General features: G+C 50.7%; 2 protein-coding genes across 3 annotated transcripts in view; both read right to left on the bottom strand.

Moving 5' to 3' along the window:
- ATP6V0D1 (ATPase H+ transporting V0 subunit d1) overlaps nt 1-651 on the bottom strand; it is a 52907-nt gene extending 52256 nt beyond the window's left edge. For both annotated transcript variants that reach the window (XM_045582788.1, XM_036440221.2), the window contains exon 1: nt 433-651. In XM_045582788.1, coding sequence (XP_045438744.1) covers nt 433-562 — 130 coding nt within the window. In that variant the 5' untranslated portion in view covers nt 563-651. The remainder of the gene's footprint in view (nt 1-432) is intronic.
- Nucleotides 652-1551: 900 nt separating this feature from the next.
- Nucleotides 1552-2894, bottom strand: LOC118720974 (agouti related neuropeptide). The gene is made up of 4 exons (XM_036441497.2): nt 2545-2894; nt 2294-2423; nt 2027-2112; nt 1552-1813 (listed from the first exon to the last, which is right to left on the bottom strand). Exons 1-4 carry the CDS (start codon nt 2572-2574, stop codon nt 1631-1633), a joined length of 429 nt encoding a protein of 142 aa, XP_036297390.1. The 5' UTR covers nt 2575-2894; the 3' UTR covers nt 1552-1630.
- Nucleotides 2895-12808: the final 9914 nt, after the last annotated feature.

The raw sequence follows: 12808 nt of genomic DNA, 5'->3' as shown, positions 1-12808 counted from the left end.
AGACACAATGATCCCCAAAGCCTTGGTGTATGTGTGACGAGGCAAGCGGGGCGCTTTTCCGTTGCCACGGGTCAGCTCACTCTGGCTACGTCGGGGTAAAGAGAGTTGTATGGGCACATCTCACCAACCAACCACTCCCTTGAGACCTTCTCTTCCAAACTACATGATGGGCTTAACCGAGAAACGGCCCCAGCAGAGGCGAACCGCTGAGGTTTTAAAGCGTTGTTTGCGTTTAGGCCTGAGCCGAGCCGCAGCTGGAGGCAGATCCCCTTCCAGCGACCCCGCCATCAGCCCCCGATTCCAAACGAAGCCTCTCAGGCGCTTCTAGAACCCCCTCCTTCGGCTTCCCCCGCACAGCACTCGGAACCCTCAGGCCCTGGCCAGCCTCCTGGCCGGCCTTTCAAGGCCGGGCATCCCAGCCCCGCGCCTCACCCTCGAGCGTCTCGCACTGCACCAGGTTGAGGTAGTCCGCCTGGCTGAGCACCCCGGCCTTCAGGCCGCGCACCAGTCCCTCCAGGTAGCCATTGTCCACATTGAAGTAGAGCTCCGGGAAGTACGACATGGCTGCGGCGGGACCGGAGAAGCCCGACCCGCAGGCTCGCAGCGCTCCTCCAAGACCAGCTGACTCGGCGGCGCCCGCAGCGTCCTGTCAGGCGCGTCAGGTGACACGCAAAGAGGGTCACGTGGCCGCTGCGGGGCGGGCTCGGAGTGGTGCCCTTCTTCCGGATGGCTTCTAGTGGAGGCACTGCGCAGGTGCGGGCTGGGCCAGCGCTCTGGCGCCTGCGCACAGAGGGAAAGAGCGCCCCTGGCCCCCGGCTGGAGCCGCTAGGAGTGTCTACGGCCGGCCGCGCGGGGGTGCCCGTGCCGTGGAAATTGAATTGGATCCCCTAGCTTTCCCGGGTCTGGTGTCTCTGGCACTTAGGAAGGCGTGCGGAGCAAAGATGAGAGCTATTTATGCTTGGAAATATTCCAGACTGTTGAGTCAGCCTTCCCCCGAGGGGAACAGGTAGGGCGAGGGCGGCCTTCGCGGGGGATCACCCATCAAGGTAGCTGTAAGAGGCCCTGGAACCTAATGCTTGCTTGTTCGCCAGCCAGAAGTTACAGCCCCTATCCCGCGCTATGCCCCTGCCCCTCTTCCCCTCCTTTACTGTAGTGTTTCCCAAACTTTTGACATACGTGTACCCCTTCTATAATTTTCGTTACGCTGAGTACCCCTCGTACTCATGAGAATGTAGAATTAGGCGCAGCTAAGCACGGTGCAGTGCATATCCCCACCAAACTCTGGTGCAACGCGTACCCCCACCAAACTCTTCCCGTACCCCTGGGGGTACGCGTACTACACTTTGGGAATTTCTACAGTGTAGAAGATTCTGGAGGGCTGAAGAGCGAAGAGCGGCTCTCCTCTGCTTCCCCCAACGGCGCCTGGTGCCCTAAGACTGTGCCTGTAAGTAACTCAGATGATGGGGTAACACAGGCCCTGGGGGAGGTCTGAGGTTTCTAGACTAGGCGCCTGCCAAGACCTACCCCCCTCCAAAGGCCACGTTTGAAATAATGTCACAGCCTTGCCGTTGGTCCCAAACTTTATTCACGCCCCCTACCCCGTCACAGCCCCGACTCTGACGTTGAGCCGTTAGGTGCGGCTGCAGGGGTTCATGGCGGTACCCAGCTTGCGGCAGTAGCAGAAGGCGTTGAAGAAGCGGCAGTAGCACGTGGCGCATGGGTCGCAGCAGGGCACTTGGTGTCCCAGACAGGACTCGTGCAGCCGCACGCAGCGACGCACGGAGCGCGGCTCCCGTTCTTCTGGATCTAGCGCCTGCAGGGAGGGATGCGGAAGCATGAGCCTCCGAAGGCAAGTCCAGGGACCTCACCTGCCCCATGCAAGTGGGATGGCAGCGGCGCATGGGGGTCTGCAGGGTTGCTCCAGGTAAGGGGGGCGGGGGAGTCAGTGTAATGGAGAGTGGGAATGATGCCCGATGTGCCCGCCCAAGGCCTGTCGCCTCACCCCTTGCCCTGAACAGGTAGTTACCTCTGCCAAGGCCTTGGCCTCCTGCAGCAGAGCCTCTTCTGCCTGTTCTGCAGCTGTCCTCTTCAGCTCAGGCCTCAGGCCCAGGTCTGTGACAGATGATGTGAGAACAGACCCCCCCCCCCCAACCCCCAACCCCCTGCCATGCACACAACGCCCACTTCCCAGGCCTGGGAGTGGGAAGAGAGAAGGAGGGCTCGTACCAGGCTGAATGGTTTGTGGCCAGAGGGTGTCCAAGCCCCACCCAGACCCACCCCTGCCCACACTGACCTGACAGCTCTGAGAACAGGGCCTCGTCAGGACTTCTGATGCCCTCCAGGGCTGCCAAGCTCATCTGGGCCCCCTCCATGGCAGGCAGTGCCAGCAGCAGGGCACAGCTCAGCATTGCAGTCAGCATGGCCTGGCTCAGCAGGGAGACCCAACACTTAGTCCCTCCTCACCCCTGGAGGCACCCTCTAAGTGTCCTACCCCCAAGATAAGCCCCCAAAGAAGGGGAATCTCTGCCCAACCCGAGGACTTACTTCTGCTGGCTGGATCCTTGCCCCGAGCATTCCTGGCTGCCTGGTGCCCTCCGCTTATATAGCAGAGTCTGATGAAGGGCCCACACGTGACTATTCCCTGAAGCCAGGATGTGAGGGGCCTTCCCCAGAAGAGGGGACGGACATACAGTTGAAGCCTCTCTCCCTCAAACCTGAGTTTGTGGGTGCTCTATATGAGCATGACCATCTCCGATTGTGTGTTTGAGGTCTCCAGGAGCCAATTAAAGTTTGGGGATATGACAGGGGTGCCCAGGGCCCCCAGATTTTGACAGGACAGGGACCTGTTGGGGGCAGGCTGGAGCCATTAGCAGTAACAAGGCAGACAGCCCTGAGCGCTTAATTTAATTTGTGGGCCCGGAGATGCTCAATCAGACACTACAGGGCATGTTGTTTGCTTTGCTTCCAGGAACTTGGGTCAAAGGCATTGAAGGGGGTGATGGGCCAGTGGCCAGAGTGAGGCAGAGGAGGGAGCAGATCTAGTGTCCTGGGTATTATTTTTCCGGGGGGGTGGGGATGGAAGAGAGAAACCCAGCTAGCCAACCCCAGCCCCTCCTGCTTCCATCCCTGGTTCTTCCTCTCTCCTCCCTCCAGGCCTTTTCAAGACCCCCACCCCTTCTCCTGTCCCCAAACTCCATTCTGCCTGGGGTTCCTGGAAGCCAAGGAAGCAGAACGGTCTGTTCCCTGGGTGGGCGAGCAGCTTCCACGTAAAAAGCTTTCAGGCCGCCTGCCTCATTAGTGCTAATGGTTGCTCCCTTCCTCCCTACGTGGTTAGGGCTCTGCCCACGTCTGGTCTCAGCAGCACGAGGCTGTGGTGAGGACTGCCTGTTGTGGCGATGGTGGGACACACAGGACCCCTGGCGCCCCTCACCTCTCTGGAGGGCGGCTTATCACACACTTGCCCGTCGGGGAGAGGGCTGCAATCTGAATCAACTGCAAGGCCTCAGGGTACAAAAATGGGCTGGCCCACAGCGCCGGGAGGAGGATGAAGGGGCTGTTTGTGGTCCAGGTTCACGCAGGCTGTTCTGGCCAGGCAAAGGCCTGAGGAAGTTCCCTCAGCAGCGGGTGGAAATCATAGGTTGGCATCTGGGGGCCCGTGGCGTGGTGTCAACCCCAACAATTGGTGTTGGGGTTTGGGTTGCATGGGGAGGAGATGGTCCACGGAGGATGGCCCTAGGGCAGTTCCTTCCACTGATATCTGGCCTAGGATCAGGTTGGCATTGGACTCGCTTGTGTTTGGCTCAGGCTAACAGCCCTATGAGCTCAGGGGGTCACACTGCTGCTGGGGGTGGTGGAGGAGGCTGGGGACTCAGGGAGGTGGTCCCTGAATAATCCAGCAAAGATATTACCTTTCTCCCCTGGCTGCTTTGGTGGCTCTCCTTGGACATTGAGGTTTCTCTACAAGTGGCTGCTGGGCCTAGTGGCCCACCCTAGGGCTTTCTCTTCTCAGAGTGAAGGTATCTGGCAACCATGTATGACGACATTCTGGTGGGGGCCGAATGGGACTAAAAAGGGCAATACATCAAATATATATATATATATATACCTGAGGCATCTTCCCCAAATCCTTGTGCATTGGCCCCATTCTCGGAGATTCTGGCTGAAGAGACAGTGGTGGGGAGCAGGGACTGCGTGTCTGTTCTAGAAAGGTGCCCTGGCTGAGCTGAGCTGAGCCTGGTCAGCACACGTGCTAAGGGCAGTTCTTCATATTCTAGGGCGAGGCCCCGTCCCACTCAGGCACTCAGGGTCCTGACTCGCCTACGGAGCCATGACTGTCATCCGTGGGTGTGTGCACACAGGTCTCTCAGCCCCATGGTCAGTGATAGACAAGGACTGAAGCACTCACACAGGCAGCCCGGGTCCCTGATTAGGTCCAGTGGGACAGACAGTTAAGAAAACCATCAAGCCGAAACCGGTTTGGCTCAATGGATTGGGGACTGAAGGGACCCCGGTTCGATTCCAGTCAAGGGCATGTAACTTGGTTGCGGGCATATCCCCAGTAGGGGGTGTGCAAGAGGCAGCTGATCGATGACTCTCTCATCGATGTTTCTAACTCTCTATCTCTCTCCTCCCTTCCTCTCTGTACAAAATCAATAAAATATATATTTTTTAAAAAACACATCAAAACGTAGTGGGATGATCAGAGAGATATAAACATGGGATATTTGATGACACTAAGGAATAATTGTGAAATTTTTTACTGGTGATAATAGTGTTATGGTTATGTTGTGTGTGTTTTTAAGGACTCATCTTTTAGAGAAGCGTAATAAGTATCTACTGATAAAATGATAATATTTGCTTCAAAATAATCCAAGGTAAGGGGGATAGTGGAGGTGATATAGAAGAAACAGAATTGTTCATGAGTTTGTAATTGTTGAAATGGGTGTTGGGCCGAAACTGGTTTGGCTCAGTGGATAGAGCGTCGGCCTGCAGACTGGAGGATCCTGGGTTTGATTCCGGTCAAGGGCTTGTACATAGGTTGCAGGCACATTCCCCATGGGGGGGGGTGTAGGAGGCAGCTGGTCGATGTTTCTCTCTCATCCATGTTTCTAGCTCTCTATCACTTTCTCTTCCTCTCTGTAAAAAATCAATAAATTATTTTTTTTTTAAAGAAAGTGGGTGTTAGGTGCATGGGCTACATTATCCTATTATGCTGCTTTTGTTTATGCCAGAAATTTGCCATGATGAAAATTTAAAAGAAAAGAAACATTTAAAAGTGCAGTGGGATAAGTGCTTTCATAAAAGAATGCCCCAGGGGCTGGATGGCACCCACTCTCGCTCCGCGAGGGGGAAGGAAGTTAGCTAGGGAAAGCTTCCTCGTCCAGGAAACCTTGACTCAGTCATGAAGCTTGAGTAGGCGTTGGGGAAATTCCAGGCTAGGGACATTGTAAGTATCCCGGGCCCATAACTGGCACGTGGTTTATCAAGCTGCCAAATATATACAGCTTAACACTGGCACAGGCTCTGTCCCAGCCCTCGTTCCCTCCTGCAGGGCCCCAGCCTGGTGAACAGTCAGTAGACTTTTTTCCCCTCAGGATCAGCTACCCCTAGAGTTGATTCAGTCAGTCCGTGAGCCAGTCAGCAAACATCTCACCACTTTCCACTGTCCAACTGCTGTGAGGGCGCACAGGCTCAGAACAGACCGGCACTCATGCCACCCACAAACCCAAGTGGAGTCCACGGAAGGAAATCAGCATTTGTTCATGCCCTTTCCCTCCCTCTGCCCTCAGCATGTGCCACCTACCCCCCCCACCAGTGAACCGGCCCAAAGCACGGCCTGTGGGTTTCTCGTTATAGCTCTCTCACTAGGACTATCTGTATCTATACATGAAAGTGAATTTTCTCCTGGGGTTATCAGATTTTATTAGTTTGTGCAAATAGCCAGCCTTCGGCTTAATTTATCAGACGTTGTTACAATGAAGTTTCTATCTTTTTCTATTTGCTTTGGTCTTGTCAATCCTTACATTTACCTTTCCTCCTGACAAACATAGGAGTCTCTAAAAGACCCCTCCTCCTTGCCAGAACCGATTTGTCTCAGTGGATAGAGTGTCGGCCTGCGGACTCAAGGGTCCCGGGTTCGATTCCCGTCAGGGGCATGTTCCTTGGTTGCGGGCACCCAGTGGGGGTGTGCAGGAGGCACCTGGATAATGTTTCTCTCTCATTGATGTTTCTAGCTCTCTCTTCCTCTCTGTAAAAAAAATCAATAAAGTATTTTTTAAAAATAAAAGACCCCTCCTCGGGAGTCATTTCCTTCGCTATTATGTAAGTGGTCTTACTGATCAGAAATTGACCCAGTGTTCCCAAGACAATTTTTGTTGGCAAAGGGCCTTCAGAAATGGGTGGAATGTTCTGGGTGTGAGATCTTGGACGCCTGGGGGATGCAAAACCTATTCGTGAGGCTGGGAACACCAGACATAGGGATCCGGGCTTCAGGGAGGAGGAAGGGGAGCGTGTGGATGCTCTGTGCCTCCTGCGAAATAGAGCGTGTTTCCTGATTGGTCCAGCGGGGGGCAGCAGAGCCCTAAACACACACTAGCTCTCCCAGTCCAGCTTCATTCTGAAACCCAGGTCCCCAACCCAGTGCACTGCCCCTGCCCTGCGCCTGCCCCTGTGGCTCATCTATAAGATTTCCAAAAGGAAGAGGTTGCCTGGAGAGGTTTGGTCCCCTCATCATCGGGGAAAGGAGCAGGATGGATGGGGGTTATTTCAGACTGGTGCCTTGAACCCTCCACTGAAGGGGGGTCCCACTGTGATCAGGAGCTCCATGTTTGTTGCAGGAATGCCAGCACTTGCCACTCTCCCTTTCATTTCAACTATTGACTGAGGGCGTGCTGAATGACCAGCACTGCGCCAAGGCATCTAAACTGAGACTAGGTCAAGGTCATGTTGACCTGGAGCTTCTGATTCTGGGGTCAACTAGGCTTTGTGGACTTGCTTGTTGCCAATGAAAGTGTAGGCTGGAGTACAGCCAGGGGGAGTGGGGTGGGGTACAGCCAGGGGGAGTGGGGTGGGGTGCAGGGCCAGCTGGTAGCGGAAGACCTCTTCAGACTGCAAGGAGGTTCAGGCCCAGAGACTCCCTAGCCTTGCTCTAACTCGCTCTCCCTCTCCCCCTTCCGTGCTGGAAATGGCCCTATATTGGGGGCCCCAAAACAGCTGAGCTCTTTGGGGAGTGCTCCATCCCCATATAAGGGAGCACCCCGACTCCCTGAGCTTGTTCAGTGGCTTAATTAAAGCCCCAGGAACAAAGATATCTGCACAAGAGGAATTGATGAAATACCTGGAAATGGTTCCCAACCTAGAAATCGCTTTCTGCTGGAGACTCAGGAGCTCTCCAACCTGCTTGCCCCCACACTTGAGGGTCCATGAATGTTAGAACAGAGGCTGCAGGAACTGTGGACATAGGCAAGGAGATGCTGCCTAGGGTGCCGGGCCTAGGGGTGAGTGGGTGCCTGGCTTTCAACAGGTTCAAGGTGAGCTCAGGATCAGCTGGAGAAAGCAGGGAGGACTGGGGTGGCTCTCTGGACTTTCTCCTTTCTGCTTTTTTAAAAATATATTTTAATGATTTTTTTTCACAGAGGGGAAAGGGATATAGAGAGTTAGAAACATTGATGGGAGAGAAACATCCATCAACTGCCTCCTGCACACCCCCCACTGGGGATGTGCCCGCAACCAAGGTACATGCCCTTGACGGGAATCAACCCTGGGACCCTTCAGTCTGCAGGCCGACGCTCTATCTACTGAGCCAAACCTGTTTTGGCTCTCCTTTCTGCTTTTAAACGCTTTCCCATCCACTGTGCCTCTCACTAAAAAGCAGGCCTGGGAAGTAGCGATATGGGAGCTGGGAAGGGGGTCGACTCTCATGGGGAAACGGTCATCTGGAGGCATTAGAAGGAAAGGATACCTCCCGACTTAAAACAACGCCTTTGGCCGAAACCGGTTTGGCTCAGTGGTAGAACGTTGGTCTGCGGACTGAAAGGTCCCAGGTTCGATTCTGGTCAAGGGCATGTACCTTGGTTGTGGACACATCCCCAGTAGGGGGTGTGCAAGAGGCAGCTGGTCGATGTTTCTCTCTCATCGATGTTTCTAGCTATCTCTCTCCCTTTCTCTCTGTAAAAAAATCAATAAAATATATTAAAAAACAAACAAACAAACAAACAAAAAAACCAACCCCTTTGGGGCATATCTATTACCTCGGCACCGAGCCCAGCCCTATGTAGGAGGAAGAGCTCATAGGGTGCCCCCTCCCCTGCTGGCAGCAGCACCGGCATAAACTGTTTACCTAGCCCTGGGCTTGGATAGGGGTCCTCCTCCCATCTCTGCCCAAAGTACCAGGACCTGGACTCGAGGCACATTTTCTCCCTGCCTCACCCCTTCAGTTGCTAGACATGCTGCCCTGAAGTGTCTGCACACACCTCTTGGCTATGGAAACGGTTCACCCACCCACAGAGCTCCCAGGGCGGTGCGCAGCCGCTCCACCCACCCTCAGCACATCCCTCGGGAGGCTGCGCTGGCTGCCAGAGCTGTGCTGAGTGTCCTTATGCTCTTAGACACGTTCCTAAATAATCCATGAATCAAAGAAGAAACCACAAGGGAGAACAGCAAGTTTCAAACCGAATGAAAATGAAATACAGTATACCAGAACTTACGGGATGCAGCTAAAGCAATGCAAATATTTAAGAGAATATAGTTTAAAAGAATGATTGAACATAAATTATGTAAGCTTCTTTAAGCGAGGGAAAGATATTTTCAATAAATGGCATCGGAGCAAGTGACTATTTTACCTGAACCTTGCAGCCTTCACAAAAATTAATTTGAGATGGATTACAAACATAATTGTGAAGGTAAAAAAAATTCTAGAAAAAAAATAATGTTTTCATAACCTTTTCTTAAATAAGACAGAGAGTACTAACCATCAAAGGTTGATAAATTAGACCATTTAAGAACTTCTGGTCATTGATTAAAGATAACTAAAGAAGTTAAAAGAGCCCTGGCTGGTTTGGCCCAGTGGATAGAGCATCGGCTTGCGGAGTGAAAGGTCCCAGGTTCGATTCCAGTCAAGGGCATATACCTTGGTTGCGGGCACATCCCCAGTAGGGGTGTGCAGGAGGCAGATAGTCGATGTTTCTCTCTCATTGATGTTTCTGACTTTCTGCCCCTCTCCCATCCCCTCTGTAAAAGATCAATAAAATACATTAAAAAATAAAAGTAAAAGTATCTCTTAATTGGAAAACCAAAACAACCTTTTAAAAAAAGGGAAAAGATAAGTCACAAACTGGGAAAAGAACATTGCAATACATATACTAAAATAAAGGCCCATGGGAACATATAAGGAATTCCATCATCATTAGAGGAAGGGACTTGAATGGGCCCTTCACAAAAGAGGATTTTCAAATGGACAATAAGCATGTGGGAAGGTGTTCAGTATCACTGAGAAATTTAATCCATAAAGAAATGTGAATTAAAACCACAATGAGATACTATTGTACTATACACTGACTAGATTGACTAAAATTTGAGAGATTGGCAATACTGAGTATGGGCAAGAATAATACTAGGTTTTTTTTGAAAACTAGTATTTACTATAACTTCTACACCTGACCTTTCCCCAGCAAGTTCACTTTTTAGGTCAAACCCAAGAAGAATTGGAGCCGTGCCTACTAAAAGGCATGTAGAGACTGTTCCTAGAAACTTTATTCATAAACAGCTAGGAGCAATGCAAATAACATCAAATGGACAAATAACGGTACATTTATACAACTGGAAACAAAACAATTTAAAAGATGAGTGAAATGGTATACACAAACAATATGGATGACTCTCACAGACGTAATATTGAATGTAAGATGCCAGCCACAGAAGAGTAAATATGCCATGATTCCATGTACACGTTGTTCCAAACCTAAGAAAACTATAATACATGGTAATAGAGCTCTAAATAGTATCAATAATTACCTGTGGGGGCATGATTGCCTGGGGAAGGGGAATGAGGAGGACTTCTGCAGTGCACGGAATGTTTTATAAACTAGTCGCCCTTTATCCAAAGCTTCACTTTCCAAGGTTGTAGTTAACCCCTGTCAACTAAGAATTAAATGGAAAATTCCAGAAATAAACAATTGCTCAGTTTAAAATCGCATGCTGTTCTGAGTAGCGTGATGAACTCTCCCACTCGGTCCTGCCCAGGACGTGAATCATCCCTTTGTCCTGGGTAGCCATGCTGTAGAGCTTCCCACCCGTTAGTAGCCAGCGTGGTATTGCAGTGCTTGTGTTCAGGTAACTCTTATTTTACTTAATAATGGCCCAAAGCGCAACACTAGGTGTACCGGTAAATAATGCAGATTTTTTTTTCAACAGATGGAGTTACACATATGTTGCTATATATGCGATTTGATATGTATGCTATTTTGTTGTATTGCTCCTTCAGATGACCCCTTGTTCTGATCGATGGCACATGTACTTTCTGAGCAGCACTTCAAAACATACGGAAGAAGTGGAAAATTGGATCTCTGAATGGCCTGCCTCAAAACAAGAAAAGTTCTATTGGGACGGTATCCACAAATTACATGAAAGGTGGGGGGAATGTGTAGCTAGTGATGGACGTTACTTTGAATAAAACACTTTTGATGTTTCTCTTGAAATTATCGTGTTTTCTTTGATTATGAAAATAATGTGGATTAACCATTAACCAGTTAATAATGCAGATTGACCCTTAACCAGTTAATAATGTAGATTTTTTTTTTAATATTTTTTTTTTTTATTGATTCCTGCAGAGAGAGGAAGGGAGAGAGATAGAGAGCTAGAAACGTCGATGAGAGAGAAACATCGACCAGCCGCCTCCTGCACACCCCCCACCGGGGATGTGCCCGCAACCAATGTACATGCCCTTGACCGGAATCGAACCTGGGACCCTCCAGTCCGCAGGCCGACGCTCTACCGCTGAGCCAAACCGGTTTTGGCAATAATGTAGATTTTTATAATCCAAAGAAAACATGGTAATTTCAAGAGAAACATCGAAAGTGCTTTATTTGACATGAAGTTTTGAAGCTTGTTGTCAATACAACAAAATAGCATACATATCAAATCGTATATATATTAACATATGTGTAACTCCATTTTTTTTTTTAAATCTGAATTATTAACCAGTACACCTAGTAGTAGTGATGCTGACAATTTGGTAAGTCAGAGAAGCCATAAAGTGCTTCCTGTACATGAAAAGATGAGTATAGTAGAATAAGATATTTTGAGATGGAGAGACCTCATTCACTTTTATTACAATACTAGAGAATTCATGCACTGGAGGGGGAAGCCTCTTAGCCAGACCTTCCCCCTTTCACAGTCCAGGAGCCCTAAGGGGTGGGAGGCGACCCAGCGATCAGGGGAAGGCGACACCCCATCACACCTCTGTTGTTGCCACTGCCGTCAGTGCAATCTTTGGCCAGCCCTGGTTACCTGAGCCTCAGGTGGCCCTGGGCAGCGGGGCAGCCACCATCCAAGGCTTGCCTGTGCCTTAGGCCGGCCCTGGGCGGCTGGGAGGCTGAGGGGACTGGGAGAATCCAGAGGCAGGCCTTGCTACACACCTGCCACCCCAGCAGGGCTGAGGGGATTGGGCACCGCCATCTTGTGGCTGTGGGCACCGCCATCTTTGAGGACATAGCAGTCAATTAGCATATTCCCTCCTTATTGGCTTTGGGCACCACCATCTTTGCTACAGTGTGAGGTTCAATTAGCATATTCCCTCTTTATTAGATAGGACTAGAGGTCTGTGCACTGGTGAGGTCCCTCAGCCTGGCCTGCGCCCTCTCAAAGTCCGAGACCCCCTGGGGGTACATTGGAGAGCCGGTTTTGGCCTGATCCCCACAGGCCAAGCCGAGGGACCCCACCAGTGCAAGAATCTGTGCACGGGGCTTCTATTATGCATATAAGATCTTTAGTTAATCTCTTCCCATCCTCCTCCCTCCCCTCTGAGATACATCAGTCTGTTCCATGTTTCCGTACCTGTGCATTGAGCGCCTGCTCCCTTGTGATCATTGTGTATCATAGGTACCAAATGACCGGTTGCTTAAGCTTTTATATATATAGATATTGTTATAATTGGTCTTTTAGTTATTGTTGCACATCTCTTACTGTGCCTAATTTATGAATTGAACTTTACCATAGGTATGTACGTATAGGGGGGAAAAGCAGCATATGTAGGGCTCAGTACTACCCCTGGTTTCAGGCACCCACTGGGGGTCTTAGAACCCATCCCCCATGAATAAGGGGGAACTGCTGTATCTTGATCTGGGTGGTGGTTGCACTAGTTTCCTTTCTATTGTGGGTTCTTTCCTGACTGAACTTTGGCATGACTCTGATTCATACTCGAACCTTTCTCATTGCACCTCTCCTCAAAATAGCCCTTGTGTTTTTTGAAGAGTTCTTCAGACCATAGAGCAAAAATCACCCCCTTAAGGTGGCGGCAGTGGGTGTCAGGACAAAAGGAGTACCTATTGTCTGCGTCAGTGGCATTGAAAATGGTCTTTTTCCCAGCTTGCTGCCCTGATCTATGCTTGACTATCTCTTTCACTTTTTAAAATATATTGATTTCAGAGAGGAAGGGAGAGGGAGAGAGAGATAGAAACACCAGTGATGAGAGAGAATCATTGGTCAGCTGCCTCCTGCACAACCCCTCCTGGAGGTCGAGCCTGAAACCCGGGCATGTGCCCTAACCAGGAATCAAACCGTGACCTCCTGGTTCAGAGCTCAGCCACTGAGC

This window comes from Pipistrellus kuhlii, unplaced genomic scaffold (genome assembly GCF_014108245.1).
Source record: "Pipistrellus kuhlii isolate mPipKuh1 unplaced genomic scaffold, mPipKuh1.p scaffold_m20_p_17, whole genome shotgun sequence".
Lineage (NCBI taxonomy): Eukaryota > Metazoa > Chordata > Mammalia > Chiroptera > Vespertilionidae > Pipistrellus > Pipistrellus kuhlii.
This window is presented reverse-complemented; position numbering and strand designations above follow the sequence as displayed.